Genomic DNA, 23,131 nt, shown 5'->3' on the forward strand with positions numbered 1-23,131 from the left:
ATCACTGACTTGAGCCTTTTGTATTTCTTTATAACAGCAGAAAATGAACTACAATTTAAATTTTCCTTTATACCATGGTGTACGACATTATGCCATTTCAAAAATAAAGACTGTGACGTCTGGCAGTGCAGCTGAGGCTATATGTAGGAGGCACTGGGGGGTCTTGTCCCCCAAGCCTTCTTCAACAGGTAAAAAAGTGGCAGAGGTTTCATGGCAGTGTTCTAAGTGTGGCGTGTTATGATCTCCTGGGCCGGATTTCAGAAGCTGACCTGCCGCTGCTGAGCTCAGTGTGAGGCCTCTTTCCGTTACTGCGCTCCCACCGAGGGGATGAGAGCGTCTCCAGAGGAGGCAGGGAGGAGGAGGCAGAGCTCCGTCTCAGCTGAGGAGTGGGCAGACTGTTCCTGCTGCTCAAGCCCTGAGAGAAAGGAAGAGACTGTGTTAGAAAGAGGGAGACGGAGCACGTAAGTGCATGATGAAACTGGTGTTACGGACACAATAATGAGTTGCGTCAATTTAAGTCTGCTCCAAAACAAGCCCTCATAGATGCACACTAACTGCTTTTTGCTTGTGAGAGTCTCAGCTTTTACAAAGAAAACTATGTTCACTACAGTGGCCAATCGTCTGAGACTACATCTCTGTTCCCTTCAGATCAAAGTTAAAGCTAAAAAAATTTTTAAAAATTGGAATAGTAGAGTGAAAAACTCAAGCATCATCAATTCTTACCTCGAATGCAGCTGAGCCAAGATTAGTGACTACAGTTAACTTTAGGCTAAATGATCAATAATGGTCAATAGGACACCACACCCTATCAGCACTGAGCAAGCTATGAAGATTAACAAAAGTCCATCACACAGTCTACAACAGCCATTTTGATGTCAATACTACTGGAAGATAATACCGTTATATGAATTTGAACTGGTATTTAGTTGTCACAACATTTACGGCAGCATGCCGCAGACAAGCTCAGATAACAACGTATGCACAGCACAAAACAAGCTAAGGTTATACCATCTAGCTGAACTGAGTCAGAGAGGTTTCAGACTATAACTATACCTAAACTTTTAACACTTTCATTTAGCCTGCATAGTGTGAGCTGCAGGCTTATTTAACAAAATTATATATTTATATATACATATTTAAATCATCATCATTAACCGCTTAGTCCAGATAGGGTCGCTTTAGCAGTGAGAACCCAGACAACCCTGTCCCCGCAACTTCCTCCAGCTCAATCCTGGGGACCCCAAGCCGCTCACAGGCCTTGATATACTCCCTCCATCAGGTCCTAGGACGACACTGGAGCCGTGGGGGCATCAGATATCAAGTGCCAAACCAGCTCAGCTGGCTCTTCTCAACCCAGAGGAGTAGCAGCTCTACTACCTCTCTACTTTTCCCCTTACCTGGAGTGGGCATGCCATCCTTTTCCAGGTTGAGACCATGGACTCAGACTTGGAGGTGCTGATCCACATACCAACCTCTTCACACTCAGCTGCAAACCGCTCCAGTGAGCGCTGGAGGCATCCATGTGATCCAGCCAAAAGAACAACATTATCTGCAAATAGCAGATGTCAGCCTCCATCCTCCACACATAATGCCCTCCTGACCCTGGCTATGTCTTCACAACCTGTCCATGAATATCACAAATAGGAGTGGAGACAGGGTACAACCCTGGAGGAGTCCAACGCTAAGGTTGAGTGAGTCCGACTTAATGCAGAGTATATGATTCATAGCTCTTGCTCTGGGAGTACAGAGATTGGATGGTCTGGTGTAGTAGCCCCAGCACCCCATACTCCTGGAGGACCTCCCACAAGATATCTCTGGGAACATGGCATAAGCCTTCTCCAAATCTAAAGAAACACATGTAGACTGGGTTGGAAAACTCCCACGCCCCCTCAACAATTTGTGAGATTGTTCCTCCTCTCGACTTTCCAGGGGGAGCTGAGCAGTGTGATAGCCCCATAGTTGGCAAACACCCTCTGGTCCCCTTTCTTAAAAATAGGGATCACCAGACTGGGGTGTCTGCCAGACCAAGGGTATTAATCCCGAGGTCTATGCAACATTGCAGAGGCATGTCAGCCACGACAGCCCCACAATATCCAGAGCCTTAAGCATCTCCGGACGAATCTCATCCACCCCGTTGCCTTGCCACTGAAGAGCTTGCCAACTACCTCAGTGACCTCCCCTAGGGAAATAGAGCTTGACACTCCAGCAGCCTCTGGCCCTGCTGGAGGCATGTCTTCCGGATTAAGCAGATCCTGAAAGTATCCTTCCACCGACCGACAATATCCTCATATGAAGTCAGAGTTTCTCCACCCCTGCCGTATACAGCTTGGACGAAGCCACCCCGTCCATTCCTGAGTCGCCAGACAGTTGTCCAGAACCTCCTCAAGGCCGACTGAAAGTCTTTTTCCCTGGCTTCACCAAACGCATCCCACACCGTGGATTTTGCTTCTGCCACCTTTTATGCCTGTCGACAGGCACCCACAAGCTTTTGGCCACAGCTATGCTTGGCAGCTTCCACAATGGAGGTTTTGAACAGGGTCCATTCAGACTCCATGTCCCCCACCTCCTCTGGGACATGAGAAAGGAGTTAAAATCATTCCGAACTGGGGCCTCCGACAGTTGTTCCCAGCACACCCTCACTATTCATTTGGGTCTACTGGGTCTGACCATCAGTCTTCTCTGTCATCTGATCCAACTCACCACCAGATGGTGATCAGTTGACAGCTCAGCACCTCTCTTCACCCGAGTGTCCAGAACATGAAAAAGTCAGATGACATGACAACAAAGTCGATCATTGATCTTTGACCCAAGGAGTTCTGGTACCATGTACACTTATGAACATTGTGTTCGAACTTTGTGTTCATTATGGACAATCCATGCCTGGCATATAATTCACCATTCGACTTTAGATCGGGCTAAAAAAAAGCAAAATTCTTCATTATTATTATTATTATTATTATTGTTGTTATTATTATTTTATGTAATTTAACAATTATTTTTAATTATTAAGTTGGTGGAAAGCAACAGTTAAGAACATTTCATTTCCTTGTAAATTATGTTTTAATGTTAGATTTATATATGAATTTATTAAAGCTCAAAAGAACATTTAATTAACATTTATTCGATTTTTTTTCTCTAATACTAGGCATCGAATGTTGTGGATTCAGAGTGTACTCTTCATGAAATTACCTATTTATGTAAACACCACCTTTCTCTTTTCTTTTCTAGACAGCCTAGCTTGCTCTCCTACCTTAGGGGGTTTCCTCTCGGCCCTCTCAGAGGGGTCCTCCATCTCGGCACAGGGATAAAAGCCCGGAAACGGGGTGAAGGGATTAACACGTGGCCGGCAGGAACCCGAGAAGGCACCCATCAGGCTGCTCACACTGCGCAGCGAGGATAGAACATGCGGAGAGAGAGAGGAGTCCATCAGCAGCTCCGCCACCAGGCTCCTGGCTTCATTTATTACAGAGAGGTCCACACCATTCCCGAAGGCAGCGCCCTGCAGGCACAACATGCACATCAGTACAGTTTACAACACGGCAACAACTTCTGTAAAGACCACAGCGTCCATTACTGCTGTCTAAAACCTCTGGATTCTCAACTTAAATATCATATATATGGGTCATTCTATAGAAACCATTTTTGCATTCCTAGCGTTTATAGATACATTACACTTAAAAAAACATGTTTGGGTTACAATTCATTTATATTTTAAAATACAAAAATAAATTATTTTAACAGTTACACCTTGTTCAGCCATTAATTTAGTAATATAGGTTTTCCAAGCACCTCAGAAGAGCTCGTCCTCAGTCGTGTGAATGCTGAGGCCACATTTTGAAGAAGGAATAAAAATAAACACGTTTTTCTGCCATTTTAACTACAATAATCTATATACGACTATGGAATATATAGATTAAATGACAAAGAAAACAAATGCCAAATAAATAATAACAATAAAAAAAAACTCTTATTTTTAAATAAAACTCATACTGATGTCACTTGACTTCCTTTCACCTGTTTTCTGAGGACCTATGAAGAAAAGCTCATGGTGAGTCCACTGTCTTTCAGTTATTAGAGATTTCCTCATTTAGGCTCATGATTTCATATGAAGCTTTTAGCTGAAGCCACTGGTGTGACAGACTTTATTCTGAGGTAACTGTGATAAAATAGAACACAAATGGATCTCTGTGTGTGTGGGGTGTGTGTGCGTGTATATATATATATATATATATATATATATATATATTTATATATATATATATATATATATATATATATATATATACATATATATATATATATTTATATATATATATATCTATATATATATATATATATATATATCTATATATATATATCTATATATATATATATATATATATATATATATATATATATATATATATATATATACACACACACACACACACACACACACACACACACACACACACGTATGAGCAAAAAACTGTCATATTTCAGAGTTTGCTCCCTGTAGAGGACGCGTTATTAAAACACATTTGACTTGGGGTAATGTATATGACTGTAGGTATGCATACATACACATGTGTATACACAGTGCTGTGAAAAAATATTTGTCCCACCTGATTTCTTGTACTTTTGCTAATTTGTCACTTTAATATAAGATAGACAACATCCAGCATAAAATCCAGCTTTTAAATGATAATTACATTTATTGAAGATAAAACATTTTCAAAACCTGTATCACCTATAACTGTTTGTGCTGGCCTCGGCAGTAACAACTGCAATCAAACGTTTGCGATAACTTGCGAGGAGTCTTCTACGTTGCTGTGGGGGAATTCTGGCCTCACTCTTCTTTGCAGAATCGTTTTAATTTGGCTACGTGGGAGGGTTTCCTGAGCAAGTCAGGACTTTGACTCGGGGATTTCAAAACCTTAATTTTGTTTGTTTTGAGCCATTGGAGGTGGACTTGCTTGTGTGCTTTGGATCATTGTTCTCCTGCATAACCCAACTGCACTGATGAGTAGACATTCTCCTTCAGGATTTTTGGGTAGAGAACAGAATTCATGGTTGCATCAGTTATAAGTCGTACATCACACTACCGCCACCACGTTTCACTGTTGACATGAGATTCTTATGGTGGAATGCTGTGTTAGCTTTATCTTCCAAAAAGTTCCACCTTTGACTTATGAGTCCACAGATCATAATCACAAAAAGTCTGGGATCACATAGATGTTTTTTGGGAAATATGATACAAGCAAAAAAAAAAAAAAAAAAAAAAAAAAAAAAAAAAAAAAAACTTTGCACCTTGTCTTGCTTATTATAGAATTGTACATTGACCTTAACTGAGACAAGGAGGCCTGCAGCTCTTTAGATGTGGGTTTTTTGTGACCTCCTGGATGAGTCGTTGATGCTCTCTTGGTGAACATCTGGTAGGCTGGACCCTGGAAAGGTCCACCACTGTTCCACTTTTTTTTCCATTTGTGGATTGTTGCTCTCACTGTGGTTCTCTGGAATTGCCTCAGCAATGGATTTGTAACCCTTTCCAGACTGTTAGATTTCAGTGACTTTGTTTCGCATCTGTAGATGCCCCTTTCTAAAGGGTTTCATAATGTGCTGCTTTTTGAGACCTTGTCTGCTTCACACTGCCAGACAGGTTCTATTTAAGTGATTTTTCAATTCAACATTATTTATAAATAATAATGTTTTATAATACCTGTCTGAATCTAGTATATAGTCTCCAAAACATCAAAGAATACACGGAAAAATTGGAAATAAATAAAATGTTGTTTTAGAATTTAGAATAAAAAACAAAAATACAAACACTTATCACAAGTAAATATTCAAGATTTTTTAAAAACCCCATTTATATTGATGTTAGTGCACAGACAACTCTCAGGTGGATCTGAGCAACCTAAAAGCTTTTGCACAGACTTGCGGAGTCTAGACCCGTCATTAAAGCTAAATAGGAACATATAAAACATTAAGAAGTTCTAAAATCCATGTAAATATTTTAAAGACTGTATAGTTCACTCAAATTGTTAGGCTGATAATATAACATGTTGAAAGTTTCTGTATTAAATTATGAAAGAAAGCAAAACAGATGCCTTTTCAGGAATGGTCTCAGACTTTTTACTGCATGTATAAAAAAGCAGAAACAATAAAACAACGTTCATTCTCTCACTCCATTCTTCATCAGTTTCTCTTTCTCTTTCTCTTGCAAACGTCTGTTCTATAGTTGTTTTGTTTTTGGTCATCAGGACAGACTAGGGGTCTTCTAATGTCCCCTAGTGGCAGTTTGTAGCTACCGCAGCCACTTCAGAGAAACAGGTCACAGGTTGGCTCATCCGCTTCGGAGAGACTTTCAAGTAAACTGCTGTCACTGCAGAGAATTGAGTATTTCTAAAAGCAGACCACTCTCCTGACAAAGGAAAAAAAAACAAAAAAACAAAAACACAAGACAGATTTTTTGGAAATCCACTCAGAGAAACATAAGTTTAATGATATTACAGCAGAAGTGCAGATGCCTATAATCCCAGTTTGATCTAATCCATCTTCCAGCTTGGGCGCACATGCCGAGATCATTTTATTGATTATATTAGATTCAGATGTGTGGCTTTTTTGTCGTGAGCCGTGATGTAAGTAATAAAGTAGAGTGCTGGTATGGCTGCCACCTGTGTCTGTGTGTGTCTGTGTGTGTGTGTGTGTGTGTGTGTGTGTGTGTGTGTGTGTGTGTGTGTGTGTGTGTGTGTGTGTGTGTGTGTGTGCAGTGAAAAGCGCACAGTGAGCACTTCCTCCTAGCTCTGACGTCAGTTGGCAGGCCTTATGTAAGCCAAGCTGAGGGTAATCCACTCTGCCTTGTTGCAGTTATCAGCACAGGCCAGATGGAAGGGGCTAACGGGCCTCTGCATGCTAACAAGCTAGCTGCTAGCCTCCTGCGCAGATGAGGCCCTGCCACTGCCACTGACGTAGGGGCTACAGGGTTTGGGGCAGGACTGTGTTTGAGCCCACGGCACAACACAGCAGCCTGTCCTACTTGCATGCAGCACTTACTGTAGAACACTGAATACCCTCAACACACACACACACACACACACACACACACACACACACACACACACACACACACACACACAGGTGCAAAAACTCCTCAAACATCCAGCACTTTTCCACTGTACCATTTACACACACACATAAATGAAGTATACATTCATAAAAGGTTATGGCACATTTTATCCCTTAAGTCTTTTATTTACTGTTATTATTATTCATATTTTTATTATTTGTCTACACAGAAAAATGAACAAACATTTGACATACAAAAATATCAAATCTGTCCATGTAACATATTTCTGCAAACTTTCTTATTTTTAAAACACATTCAATCATTTTTATATGCATACAGGAAATATAAAAGCTATATGGTGTTTTCAATTTTACTTTCTTTTCAAAATCTCTATATAGTGATGTTTTTAAAATGTCTTTCTATTCATACACACACAGATATACATACACACATACATTCATATACACATAGACATGCACACACAAGATAATCCATCTGCTTCCACAAAGCATTTATATGAAATATGCCATTTTAATATATTTTTGTTTTGAATTTTTTCCTGTGCTATTCGACATACTATTTGTGTGTCCTGATGAAGGCCAGAGTAGAGGTCTCAATGTTTCAGTATATTTTTATACATATCTTATATGTATATTATATTTTATATATAATGTCACATATCAGTAAATATTTGTAAATGTAATAAATGTAAAAAACAGGAATTTCTCTGTTTTGGGATTTATTTTGTACATGCCTTGTGGATGCAGATGGATTATCTCCCATCAATAAATAGTTAATTTTAGTTTGCTGCCCTAGGAGAACCCATCTTTTCTGCTTCATTTTTGCTTTTAACATATGCAATAATCTGCATCTACAAATGTTTCAGTCACAGGAATCACATCCAATCTCAGATTTCAAACACTACGGCAGTGCTCAGAGATAATAATAATAATAATAATAAAAATAATTAATTACACACACACACACACACACACACACACACACACACACACACACATACATATACATATATATATATATATATATATACATATATATATATATATATATATATATATATATATATATATATATATATATACACACATATGGAATATGGAAAAATATATACATATATAAAATATAAAAAAAGAAAATACATATTTTTTGCTTGTCAGCCAATTAGCAGCCAAAATTTTGGGCAAATTACTTTGTAGTACTCGGTGGTATTGAAGTAATTTGGTTGCCATTAAACAAGTACTGAATTTTGACACACACCTCTACTTTCAAACCCATAAAACATGAAATGGTCAAAGAAAAAGAAAACATGGTCTATCAAAATCTACATCTACACATTTTAAACACTGTATCCCAGTAAAACATTTAGGGAAATGTTACATCATGAGATTATCTAAGCAAATGACCTATTTTAATCTTAAGAGCCTTGATCAACAATCAGTAGAGTGAAGTATGCCCCTGGTGACGTAAGCGCAACACGGTCAAACAATGAGTAAAAGTAAGGCTTGAAAGTCAGGGACAGCAAACACACGTAAAGTACTGAGCAGAAAACCAAACACAGAATAAAAGCTGACCTGATACTGCGGCTTGTACCATTGTTTTAGGTCCCAGTCCCAAAGGATCATCTGGAGGAGACAAAGAAAACAAAAAAAAACAAAGACTATTTAAGAACATGGATCATTCAACAGCTGTCGCTCAAAATAAAACATGTGGAGAAGCAAGACTGCATGGAGCCGTAGCAAACAGCCAAAATATGTTAGGAATGATTACAGCAAATAAAATCCATACCTGCACACTTACATAGAATGAAATACACAAAGCAGCTTAAAGTTATTCTTTATCAGCAGGCAAAGTTTACTTTTTTCATAGGCTGAGCAACTTTATCAAGTTTGGGCCTCTCGCAGAAAGGAAAACAAGAAAGAAAAAAAAAAAAAAAAAAAAGGAGGCAAACCACTGTAACCACAATGAGACGTCAACAATGGCGCTCTCAGATCTTATCTGGCCAAACTACGTCATTTGAGTGCATTTCCACGTTATCTGCCTCGCAGAAAAGTCACCCAATAGCAGCCAGGTCCCACAACAGTATTGCAGAGCTGGGCCATAGACAGGCAGCCTTCAGATACATAGGATAGCAAGCTGAGCGTTTTTACAGCTGTGCAAAATTCTGTTACCTATATTAAAATGCAAAGAAAAGATAGCATATATGACATTATATATAATACACATTTTTATAATCTGTACAAAAAATGAGCAGTCATAAAAACAACTAAATGACAAGAATTATCTTGAATTATTCCAAAAAAGGAACCAGCTGCTCGATCTACTTTTTGTTACCTTTAGGTGACATGTGGCTGTTATCATGTGACCTACTGTAATTATCTTTGAGCAACAAGCACTTCAGTGATATTTCAGGCATTTTCTGCTGCTCTTGGCTGGATGTGGAATTGGTGCCATCTTGCTATAGTAATGTTACATAGACAGCGCTAAGTGGACGCTTAGACTGCCGCTGTGAGCTGTAAGTATGGATGGGTGAGTGGTCGCCATGTTAATCCCTGAGAGCGCAGTCTGTCTGTGAAGATGCACCGAGTTAGACCACGCGGGGGAGCACTGGTGATATACGAGACTGTGCATCTCCGTGCGTATAAGCGTGTGCTGGGAGACGGTGCTCAGTAAGGCAGATCAGACAAAGCGGTAGTCTCCTGCACCTGTGCTGCCTGTCTGATCTGTCAATAGCAGCAGGGCACTCCGGCAGTTCCTTGCCAAACCTGTCCCAACAGCACGTCCTCTGACTCCTACCTGGCTAATACAGAGAGCTCTCAAACACCTGCAGACGGAGGGCAGCAAGCGCAGCAAGAAGTGATAGACTTTTCAGGAGTGCGTCCTTTCTGGGTACAAATCCCGAGCCCTGGACCTGTATCATATCTACTTGCCTAAAAGAAACCTTCAGCAGAGGAAAAATGAACACTGTCCAAAGACTTGAGCTCAAAGTGGAATTAAAGCGTCTTAATTAGCAAAAGCCAAAACAGCATACGAGCCTAGTTGCTAGCTAGGTGTTATTCTTCATGCACCTCTAAGTGCTCCAAGTTCAGATGTTTTTCATCAGCATTTGTTTAATGCCACCAGACATTCACTATGGCAAATAAGCACTGCCATGGCAACCCGACTGAGGCCTGCAAATAATGGTACAAACACCATGGAAACCAGGATGGCGGGAGTGGGCCGGGCTGGTCAGGAAGAGAGGAACTGTTTACTGTAGATGACACAGTGGACACTCACAGCTCTCTGTTTTCTCGGGTCCTCGCTGACCCGCTTCAAAAAGTCAAGTCTGCCGAGGGGAGCAGCCACTCAGAGTGGACTCTGTCTAGGGCTGATACACGTGCTTGCCTACGTAAACACAACAGCCACTCAGACAACACTTTTGAAATACAGAGATGGAGACGAAACACATATGGTTAGTTTCATCTTGGTTTTTTTTTTTTGTTTTTTTTAACCATCAGTGCTGAATCTACTGGGAGGGTATATTCAAGATGGTGAACACTATAATATATAAGCTGGTAAAAAAGAAAGGAAGCTGGGTCAGAGACCACCTTTCATTCATTAGATTTACAGTGAAGTACAAGTTATTCAACTCCTTGAATCCACCAGTGGCTCTAAAATGTACTTCGTCATATTCTTTATAACTTTCATATTTCATAAGCTACATTCAGAAGCTGGGCGTTGTATGAGGCTGTAACTCTTCTTTCAGTCAAATAGATGACATAATTTTAAACCCTTACAATAAAAGAATCTGAACTGTTTTTTTTTTCTACTGAAAGTCGACCCATTTTCCCCCCAAATCTGGACTAAACTAAAAACAGGTGGCGTATCTTCAGTGATCTGCTCTGTAAAAATTATTTTTATAAAATAACTGTCTGAGATTTTTGGTTTTCAGCAGTAAATTGTAAGCATATAGTAATATGTGTAGATCATAAAACACATGTTCTGTTAATTTGAGGGGAGCTTTTAACAAATAAATAAATAAAGTAATTTTACATTTATTTTGTGCAGTTACTAAATAATTTGCCTTAACATTTGGGCATGTAATTTGGGGCAGACGGGCATCGTGGGGCTCCTAACAACCATGCAAGGCCTAGTAGACCACCAAAATGGTTGCTATCAGAAAAAAGGCAATTAAAGCTTTCATCTTAGAGAGAAGGTCCAGCTGCACTTTTTCAGATCTGAAAAATCCACAGGCGTTTCTGTCCATTGTTCCACTGTGAGAAGACGATTCAGAGATGAAACTCCCATTTAAACGAGTCTAAATAGATGTACAGCTTCCAAGAAGGTGTTTCTAATTAACAAAATTGGAAATGGGCCAAAAATAAATACATAAAAAAAAAAACAATTAAAAAAAGCAGCTGTGGGGATCTTACAACAGATGGACCAACCCAAAGTCCAGATCAACATCACTGAATATGTTTGGGATTATATAGATTGTGAGAAGCAGAAAATGCAACCAACTTTTAAGATGAACTTTGGAGATGTGGAAAAATATCCCGGGAGATTTCTAAAACTAAAAGCAAGTCTTGCTAAAAAAATGGAAGCCATTAGACTCATTAATTACTGAAAAAAGAAGAAAAAAAATAAATAAATAAATAAATCAATATTTAGTCATTGCATAATTTTCCATTAAATACATTTTCTATTTTTTTCTTGAAGCTGAAAAATGAACTGCTTGTACTTAAAGGCTATTTTAACTAGGCATTCATTAAATAAATGAAACAGTGGTCTCTGACTTTTGCACAGCACTGTTTATATAATTTGTCCCTTATTTTTTTTAGAAGAAATAATAATTATAGTAATTAGAAGAATAATTAGAAGAAAATAAAAAATTCTCATATATTTGTAGAATATGGTATTACTGTATAAATTATAATTCAACACTACAACATTCACACCATTCGTTTGTGTTAAGGTTGCATTTTAGTACCAAGATTATAGTTAAAGCAGGTGTAGAGCTGCAGGTACAGTAACAACCACTGTTTTTCAGTGTTTTAATCCCACTATTGCACAAGTTTTGAACTCACTTCATTGCTTCATATCCTCAAGAATATCTGCTTATGCAATCTCACTGCCCTGTGAGTGGACCTCAACATTTTAACTTTAACATTATCTTTCCAGATTTTTACATCTTTTTACATTTTTATATCTTTTCCAGCATTTTACAAACTTCAGCTTAAAAAAAAAAAAAAAAAAAAAAAAAAAAAAAAACCACATCTTTTCTTCACTTTTCTAAAACTATGACCGCACAGAATTACTGTAATCTTAAGCACTTCAGCACAGTTAGAAGTTTACAGCTATTTGTCAGGCGAACAGCTAAAAAAATACAGCATTTTTCCAGTAGACTTTCCACCACTGACTAAAGCTCCCTTGTGCATAAATGGAGGTAACATGCTGAACGCTCTATGCAAGCCTCCCCACCTCCATTTTCTAGAAGCAGAGATACAGGCTCGTGGACAGAGCGGGACAATCAGCTCCCATTTGTGCGCCCTTACTCCACCGACAGAACACATGGCGGCACACACCCACATATAGAGTTTCAGATTTCTCCGGTTATTGCAGTACGCAGGCAAAACAGTGGACGTGTCATGCTTTCCAGGAAAGATAAAAAGCTACGGGTATATTGTGAGAACAACAATAACTCATGAGGGTGTTTATACTTTGCCGTTGACCCATCGGTGAACGGGCAAAAATAGACGTTCAAAGAATGCAAAGGACAACAGATGGATTCATTATTGATACAATCACCTCTACACTGTCTGAAGACGTTACCAGGACGTTGCTGACGTCAAATACGCAAACACAACCCGACCGATACCACCTGCCGCACATCAGTATCTTCTAATAAGCCACAACCCTCTGGATCATATTCTTGAGCCTGTGTCTCATCCTACCTCTTCTCCTCCCATACATTTACTGCTCATTACACTGTAGGCTGCTCGCGTAAAGGAAGAGCTACCAATGATCTGGGGACGGTCACATCAGACTGATAACAGACTTACTGCAAAGGTGAAACAAGGCAGTGAGAAAAGAAACAAAGATACTATGGATTAGTGGACTGAGTACCATACCTAGTGAATGAAGAGCACGTGGATTTATATGTCATACATACAAAACAGCCTTTAAGTTTGGAATGACTTGTCATATTAATAATTGTCATAAAGTGTCAAGTGAGGTACTCTGCATGTCAATTTTATTATCTCTTTATTCTTATTCATTATGGAATAATATTCTTAGTTTTATTTTTATATATAAAAATACATATATAAAATATATAAAATAGAAAATATAAAAATCTTTAAAAATATTTAAAAAAAATATTTTTTGATCAAACTGCTGCAAAATTGGAGCATTAAACCAAAAACCTATGTATGCATGTATATACAGAAACATATAGTGAGGTTACATTATTATTAAGGTATTTTAGTTTTTTTCCCCCACATTATTTATATCGTCCTAAACAAAAACAGATATAGATATCATTACGGCAACAGAACTACTAACGAAGTTTAAAAAAAAAAAAAAAAAAGACAGACAAATTCTGGTTTTAAACTGTACGTGCCAGCATTTAACTGGGGCTCTCAGAAAAACATTTTGCTGATATAGAGAAATCTTTATAAACCAATTCTGTTATTACTGAAATGTTTATGCATGCTGGTGAACCTCTCTCAAGTCTCTTAATCACTGTAGCGTTGGTAAATGCTTTGGAAATCAATAAAGTTGCAGTAATGAGAATTACACACTTTAACCTTTAACAGAGCTGATAAGGCCATTACTCCAGTGTGCTGACTTTTGGGCAGGAGGCCCCTGTAACAATGGGAGGAGGAGCCATAAAGCACACCAGACCGTAGACAGTTTGCGGGCAGAAGCAACATCTATATGGCATGGCCTGGTGAAAAGCACATGGTCAGGCCAAATTGTAAGACATAAGTCGTAAGGCATAAAGCCAACACTGTTTCAGAGATGACTGTCCATAATGTCCATAACTTTTTTAGTCTTATAATTTAAAATATGTTTTCTTTATTTACTTGTGAATCATGTAAAGATATGCAAAGCGAGGACATGAATTCAAGTATGTTTCATATTTTTATTTAAGACTAAACAGTCCAGACGCTGTAGCGTCTAGACGAGGCAAAACCTGCCTACGTGAATGCAAAAGGGATGCACCTCCGTTTGTTAGCTTTCGCTCCTTTGCATCTCGCCTGTTGAGCCGGTTTATGCAGCATGTGAGAGACAGAGACAGAGAGAGAGAGAGAGACAGAGACTGGGCCTAAGAAGTGGAGATGAGTGCGCAGCGAGTGCTGTTGTCCCCGTCTGCGTTTCTGTGGGTGTCAGTCTGCTGACGTCAGTGCAGCCTCACACTCCTCACAACACACTGCCTCTCTGCAGCTGCCGCGAGTGTGGGAAAGTCCTGGTTCCTGCTTTCAGCCAGTTTGCCTTCCAAACACAAGGTCAACCACCCACTCTGAAGTCTCAACTGACCCCAAAGAATATCATATTACTACACAGAGAAATTACAACTACAAAACCATCAGCTTTTCCAAAGTCGAAACAAGTAAATACGATAAAGCAGCAACGGAAATTAAAGGTAATGTTGCCGTAAAAGAGAAAAGCAAATTATTAAATTTAAAACAAATTATTCTTGGGGAAAGAAAAGTTTTACGGATGTATAATCAGTGCTTACAAGTAACTGACCGTGGTCCGTTGAAAGCCAATTGCCAACAAACCATCAAGTGCAAAACATTTTATTCAGCAATGCTCTAAACATTGCCATAACAGCTTGCATTTAGCATCTTCAAACAGTGGCCTGTGGGCCAAATCTCGCCCATGAGTTATTTTTTTCCAGCCCCAACCCACTCTTTAACACAATGTTTCAGCTATGAAGTAGGGTAATGCATTAAACACAGTTTTAGCATCAAAAAGGGATGTGTGAATATCTGTAAGACACAATGAACAGAAGGCTAACTGTGGGGAAAGAAAAAGAAATATGCTATGGCTGAAATAAAAGTAGGGCTGTGGGCTTATTATAGATGACAGCACTGGTGTTGAGGCTAGAAAAACAAGCGCAAAAAAAAAAAATTACATTTGATACATTTTTCTATTTGAAAACATTTTTTTTCCCATTTAAAGAATAATAATCTTTATTTTCTTCACTGATGATAGAGAAATACATTTTCATGTGGTGGTGGTGTGTTAGTGTGTGTCGTGCTGGTCTGAGGGGATCAGACACACTGGTCCACACACTGTCCACTCTATTAGTCAGTCTACCTTGTAGATGTAAAGTCAGAGACGATAGCTCATCTGCTGCTGCAGTGTGTGTTGGTCATCCTCTAGCCCTTCATCAGTGGTCACAGGACGCTGCCCACAGGATGCTGTTGGCTGGATATTTTTGGCTAGTGGACTATTCTCAGTCCAGCAGTGACACTGAGGTGTTTAAAATTCCAGCAGCACTGCTGTGTCTGATCCACTCAGACCAGCACAACACACACTAATACACCACCACCACATCAAATGTTACTGCAGTGCTGAGAATGATCCACCACCCAAATAGTACCTGCTCTGTGAGGGTCCATGGGGGTCCTGACCACTGAAGAACAGGGTAAAAGGGGGCTAACAAAGTATCAGAGAAACAGATGGACAACAGTCTGTAACTGTAGAACTATAAAGTGCACCTATATAGTAAGTGGAGCTGATAAAATGGACAATGAGCGTAGAAGCAAGAAGGTGGTCATGATGTTAACGCCTGATCGGTAATCGATAGAAAAGAGACACTGTTACAGGGTCACTCACTGACTGCTATATAACTGACTGGAGTGTTTGCCGTGGTGCCGTGGTGTAAGCAGTGGTTTGGTACAAAGACAATTTGCTCTAGATCTAATTTATCTGACGACCCCAGCCTGCTGTAGATTTACCATTTGCAAATGTATGGCATGGTACACTCTGGTTATGTCTGATTATCAGTGACTCGGCCAAGATCAAAACAATGACAGGGGCTGGGATGTAAGGTTTGATCTCACAGGACTGCGGAACATTCCTGCTTTGGTGGGCAGGGCTGGCAGAAATGTGCGGCCTTTTCACACCAACCTCTCCTCTCACTCCAGTCCAATCCAGGTGTTGTTCAGAGCTTGCCTGCAAAACAGTTAGTGTGCACTTATGGCCATTCAATATTCCTTCAAGTGCCCCTACTAATCATGAGGGGAATCTTTTACCAAATTACAGAAGTAGGACTTCCAAAGGCTCACAGTGGAGAGAGCACGATTGCCTCCTCACACCATATGACTTATGCAGTCGGTCACCACCAAACAGACACTGCAAATGGGTTGATGCATCACTTGCTGCCCTATCAATTATTAACACCAGCCATGATGAGGTAATGGACTGTGCTCCACGGGGAGAGTTTGAAAGCGTTTCTGCGATGACATCACATACAGGATAGCTTTTTGCTTTGGCCAGAAAGCACAGCCCTCCACACAATGGCACATTGTAGGTTTTAAAAACAAAAGTCCCAAATAGAACCTTAACGTCGCCACGACAAATTCAATCAAGTTCGAGCACATGAGAGCGATGCCTCAAGTCTCGTCTTCCTCATGACGACTGGCTGTGAACCTTGTGGAGCTACTGCTAGCAGCCCTGTATAGCCTTTGTCTTGGACTGACCTGACCAGCGTCTGCTTTATCCATCACTGTTTATTTTAGAGAGCAATGGGGGGTGGGAAGGGTTATCGAACGGTCACCGGTACTGTCCACGACTTTCCGAGTTTGGAGGGGGTGGAAATCCTGGTCTGGTTCCGGACTCTGCTGGGGTGTTTTGATATGACAGCAGGGCTGGACAGAGCTAGGGAATAGATGCAGAACTGAACTGCCAATAAAGACATTGAAATAAATGCCGTATGACTAGCGGCTTTCTGAAAAACAGATGGAAAAGACTGAGCTGATCCTTCGCCTCAGCAGAAGAGGAGGAGACCAGGAACCATCCCTATTAACTGACTACTCAAACAATTAGGAGGTCTTTGGTTTATAGTCACTTTGCAGGAAAAGCACCACAATCATTCAATGTTATATCTGCATATAAAGCGATTTTTTTCTGTCACTATATATAAAAATATAAAAAATTGCAATCTGTCAAAATGAGCATGTACCATGTCGCTGTTTTCAGAGCAAAACTTTGTATCTCCAAAACGGTAACTTCACAGGAGAAGGAAAAAACTACTTTTAATGTAAATCAAATCAATGGAACCAGAATTTTTTCCAAGTCATTCTGGGCTGTTTCTTTTAGGCCATTCATCATGAAATTAACACACTCTGTAAAGAATAAGAGGTATTTTCAAACTTTGTTAAAAAAACTGAAAAACGTAAAAAAAAAAATGGAGATACGAGGTTTTGTTCCGACAGCAGCTACCGAATGTTATAGAGCATATTTGTTTTTACAGGGAAATGGCAACAATTTAACATTTCAGCATAACTGAATTGTTCAAACATAAATAGACATTGATTTTCATGTGAAATGCTACACTGCAGAGAAATCTGACAGTTTCTTTACAGTGGTGGTGATGGGTACCAGGAATCATGACATGACATCAAAGCTGATAGCGGTACTGATTATACGTAAATCAAGAACACAGAAGAACTGATATCTGGGGGTCAAAGTTAATTCACCAGAAATGTTTGTAGTGTGAAAACTGACAAGAATGCAAGCCTTACAACTTACATTAAATGAATATTAGAAAATAAATAAAATCGACAGAAATGCTTTAAGTTTTAGACAGTATAGGTTGCAATATAGTAACTTAAAACACTTTATAGTGATCTTTAAACAGATAAAAATAAATCACTTAAATAGCTCTCGATGATGTTCTATAGTCAGTGATGAGTTCCAAATGTTTAAATTCAAAACTTTTTACAAATATATCATTTGGTTGTTCAACCAAAAGTGCATGTCATGCGAGTTGTAGTATTCCGATTAAGTGACCCTTATTAGTCTCACAACAGGGAAATTTCACCTCTGCATTTAACCCATCCGTGCAGTGAAACACCACATACAGACTAGTGAGCACACACAATAGGGGGCAGTGAGCACTGTCCAAAATGGTGAGCAGCCCTATGCACATTGCCAAGAAGAAGTTGGGGGTTGGGTGTCTTGCTCAAGGGCACCTCAGTCACACACCGTCGGGCTCAGGGGATCAAACCGGCAACCTCCCGGTCACAAGGCTGGTTCCCTGACCTCCAACCTACGACTGTCCCCTCTAGTAGTAGCAAGCAGTAGCTCCGCATGTTGAGTGTATCAGAAAGATTCTGATTGGCTTTTAAAAATACTGCATGACTCCATGGAAACAGCTGGTTTAGCCTAAGCAGAGCAGACTTTGGAAGCAGCGAGCAGCAGCTGTTTGTACTTCAAGCTGCCGAAAATGAGGAGAAACTCTTTTTATTAAACGTAAACTGATGAACTACGATTTCATGTAAATTTACTGCTTACTGGAGGTTTGTCTGCATATTTTGCCACCTATTAAAGATCCAGCACACATTTCAAATACATTCAAAACTACTACTAAAGAAGCAGTACGGGTTTACACACAGCAACTGCTCCACACTCAGAAACCTCACCCTCACCAGTCAGTCATATTTCAGACAGGGCTTGTGTGACATGCACATTTGTCTGGCTAGACTGAGCGAAATTTCATGGCCACATGCCTCTAAACGCTCTAAGCGCTTATCTTTCTGGGTCAGACGTTTTGTTTTTATCACAGTTTTGTTAAAAACGCACTTCTGATTATCAGTTAGGCTTAGTTATGCAGCCTGATAATCCATTAATAATGTCTTAATAATGTCTAATATCTAATAAAGTCTTCCTTTATAAGTGCATGTGAAGGATGTCTTTCAAAGCCTGACATCAGTTTAAAGCCATTAAAAACACAAGCGCACGAACTGGAAACTCAAACTCATGCTGACTGGACCTCACGTGATGTTCGGCGTCATGGTAATGTTTACTCTAAGCACTGCTCGATGCATGCACATCATTTTGCATCGGATTACTTGTAGAGAGCATGTAAACGAAGATTTTCATCAGATTGTTGAAGAGTGTGAGCATAAACACCTCAGTCTGAATCTGTAATCCGATTGTATTCAATCAGTTTGACAAAAATCTTTGCATGTAAACACAACCAATGATGACCCTTTTGTTTACTAAAATCACAAAGACCAGTGAATCTACAGGTGTCTTGGTAAAAAGTATTTGAGAAATTCTTTTGTTTTAAAAACAATGACTCTGGCATCAGGTAACACTCATGGCCATTTCATGTAATAAGGCAGCTTTTAGAGGCATTAAACATGTTTGGTTCTGGTCACCAACACTCTGAAAGTGTATAACGCATCATATGATTTATTTATGCAGAGATAACTTTACAAATCTGTATGTAAATAAAGAGCCCATTAACTTTTTTTTTTTTATATTCAACGTTGCTGAAAACTAGTGACCCTTGTTGACCATTTGCCCTATTTGTTGCCCTCTAACTGCCACTATTCACTCAGGTAGGGTGGCCAGGTAGGGCTGGTCCGGGCAGGCTGAGGCAGGTGGCCCTGGAGCTTGGCTGGCCTCTCCATTGCCACGCTTCTGCACACCACTGGCCTGCTAACTGGCCTTTTGCCACCCTTTTGGAATGGCTTGGAGCAGAGGGCCCTCAGGGGTTGGGGTTGGGGGTGGGGGGAGCTCCAAAGCATCTGTTCTTGCAGGGCTGAAATGAATCCTCAACAGCAACTGAGTGTGTGGGGGAAACCGGAGCTGCTCGCTTACAGCATACTTGACGTCAGAAGAAACAGAAGCAGTTGAGTTGGCGAGAGTGCGAGTTTAAATTTGCATGTGTGTGTGACAACCTACTTCTTGTAGTACGGTAGTGTGTCCTTGTACATCAGTGTGCAAGCATAAATGGGACAATAATTACTTATAATCATGCACAACATGTGTGGCAGCACATAGGAAACAAAATAAAAAGGCATCTTCCAGCACATACTAGGACAATTCCTATTTGCAGAGTTCAAAATATTAAAAAACTAAAATGTGAATAACTGCACAGGCCACATTTCATCATTTATTTTTTTTCCCCACAATGTCAAACTAAAAAAAAATAAATAAATTGTGTGCATTAAACTTGTAGAAGTGTGTTCTCAATAGAGGACTCATTTTCACTTATTAAAAATAAAAAAAAAATAATAATAATAATAATAATAATAATAATTTCACTGGGGCACTCAAACTTTTGCATACGACTGCATCCTGACCGAAACACATAATACATAAATAAAATCTGCAGACATTAAAGGACAACACTTATGCATGAACCCAGTAAAATCTAAATCATAGACCGAGAGTATTGTTACACCCATAATAAAATTAAATTGGCTGATATAATTTTTAGCTCACTAAAATAAATGTTTATTTTTCATATTAGTCTAGTCTGAGTGTTAACACTGACATACATATAAATCACAATTTACTGTACTAATGTTCATATGTTGTAATTAGTAGTGTCACACACGTTGACGTGATAACTCCCTCAATTTCTTTTCCTAGTTGGATATTTTGAACCATCTACAGTTCCGGCCTGAAGCCCAGCTGTTAATGCGCTACTGCTATGACTCCCTACCTGCAGCCTCTCATTCTAATACTTTTATATGGCATGAAGTTTAAATGATAGCTCAGTTATTTCCAGCTATTACAATGCCATAAATTCATCACTGAAGCAAAACACTGATGCAATGTCAGCAATATTAATGTCAAAACCAGAGGATGCCACCAAGACATACTCCTGATGTGTATTCCTTTTTTCCCCTTTAATATAGTATAATATCTTATTTTAACTTATATTGTTATACTATATATATATATTTGTCCATGAGGTCTTAAAAAGTGCACGATATCATGCGTATTATTAATATCAACATTGTCTTATTTGCACAAGAGCAAGAGTCTTAAGACGTCTGCACAGCACTGTCATGTAAAAAGGGCCATCCCCATATCTGACCAGCTGCTTCAGCGGCTCTCTAATTTACAGCCTCTGTGAGGCCACCTGCCTACAGCACAACCAGATGCTGATGACGCAAGTCGCAGGTCTGGTCAGCTGCGTCCAGCCCAGCAAGCGTACGGTCTAGGGCCATCCAGCCCAGCAGCATGCTGTCCAGCAGTGCCCAGCCCCTTCACAGCTGTGTCTCCCCGAGGTACTCCTCTCCCAACCACACCTCCATCTGGGCAGATGTGGAGTTCCTCTGAGGCTCCCTCCACCTCCTCACCCACCCCCACCCTCCGCAGGCAGTGCTGACCTCAGGCGTGCAGCCTCAGGCCTTCAGGCTTTTCCACAGAGCTGCTCTCTGGCTTGGACACGAGGCAAAGCGTGTTCGAGGCGCCCTGGCAGTGAAATCTGAGCCTCTCGCTGTCGCACAGAGACGAAGCCCTGCTTTTGAACCCCCTTACTTTTTTTTTTCTCCCTGTTCCCTCATCGTTATTTGATTCTACAAAAACCAGCTGCACAGACGCTGAAATAAAACAATGCTACTAACATGATTCATGGGCCATACATTGCACACTGTGCCAGTATCACTAATACAAATGAGAAGCGGGAATGAAAATCATTCATTTAGCACCCCCACCAGTTAAATAAGAGTTAAACGTAGCATGTTCCCTCCTGCCCCTCTCTTTTACATTACTACTACCACCCCCCCCAAAAAAAAAAACACACCACCACAGGCAAAGTGAAAAACATTTTCAAAAACATAAAACCATTTAAAAATCTTACGCCCACAAAACAGCCCTCCAGATAAAGCACGCGCTACAATACAGAAGTAAACGTGCAAAAGAAAATAAACAGCATTCGGGTGTTGTTTCATTCCCTCACCCCTCCTTAACACACCCCATGTTTCAAATTTTGAGAAAAGGGCTGCAGAAAAGAAAAGCAGAGGCAGATTAAACTGCCACTTCACAGTCGCAGAGAAGAAAAGCTACTAACTCGGCACGGAAATCTCTGCTAAACTGTCAGTCTCTCCCCCCGCACAGGCTTCCAGTCTGGGGTCTTGGCAGCGGGCCAGGCAGCGAGTAGCTTGCATAATGACAAACACGTGTTTGCAGGAACAACAAAAATGCCACAAGCTGAGGAAGGTCAACACTATTACGTCAATGATGAACTTTTTCCCACAATGGCATGTTTCAGGCTCAAATGGCCCATTACCATTCTGTCTTTGTTCAGCGCCCTCAGTCACAAAAAATAGCCACCGTCACAAGAGTCAACTAGCCAGCACAAAAATGGGACAATGCAGACTAAACGCCCATGAGAGGTTTCAGTCATAAAACTGGTGTGAAATATTCACCACTTTAACCTCCCGATCCCCCCTCTCCACACTGGAAGCTTTTGAGCGTCATTTGTTTAACTGTTTTTTTTTTTCTCTCTCATTACTTTACAAATCCTTCCAGAATATTTTCTTAAAATTGAGCCGGAAAGCTCCTGCACCAAAAGAGAGAACACAGAAGACTGTAGCACGAGTGTGAGACATATCGACTAGCTTTACTAAACAGTCTCCGGCAGTGCTGCGCGAAAAAACACCTCCAGCCTGCGAGGCTCTGCTGCTTTCTCAGCCTGGCGTATTCTTCCTGTTTATTCGTATAGGCCAGAGTCTTTCCTGTCTGCTTTTTAAAGTTTACTTAACCTGCTGCATTCTAGAAACTCATTTTGAGCTGTACCGAAGGGCCTCAAATTCTGACTGCTCCTCCTGCTTAATCCAAACTGGCTTACAGGTTCAGATCTGTCACTTATGCTGCATCAAAGAACAGTCGAATTTTAGCTTCTCGTAAATTTCATTTCATCCATGAAAGAAAGAGCCGCCGTGTCCCGAGTCGACTGAACTGACCGACAAGAATAAAAGTGATTAAAGTGAATAAATATCAGAAATAATAATAATAATAATAATAATAATAATAATGATGATGCACAACAAATAATCTGGCCAGTAGACAACATGTCCAATAGTTTTGGTCCACACTGTGCTG

General features: G+C 40.0%; 1 protein-coding gene across 1 annotated transcript in view; it reads right to left on the minus strand.

The window, feature by feature from the left end:
- Positions 1 to 23,131, minus strand: part of pde3b (phosphodiesterase 3B) — a 98,212-nt gene that overhangs the window by 16,340 nt on the left and 58,741 nt on the right. Inside the window, exons 2-4 of the mRNA XM_017700651.2 lie at positions 8,641 to 8,691; positions 3,251 to 3,499; positions 270 to 415 (exon numbers count right to left, since the gene is read on the minus strand). Coding sequence (XP_017556140.1) covers positions 270 to 415; positions 3,251 to 3,499; positions 8,641 to 8,691 — 446 coding nt within the window. The remainder of the gene's footprint in view (positions 1 to 269; positions 416 to 3,250; positions 3,500 to 8,640; positions 8,692 to 23,131) is intronic.

Source organism: Pygocentrus nattereri, chromosome 15, assembly GCF_015220715.1.
Source record: "Pygocentrus nattereri isolate fPygNat1 chromosome 15, fPygNat1.pri, whole genome shotgun sequence".
Lineage (NCBI taxonomy): Eukaryota > Metazoa > Chordata > Actinopteri > Characiformes > Serrasalmidae > Pygocentrus > Pygocentrus nattereri.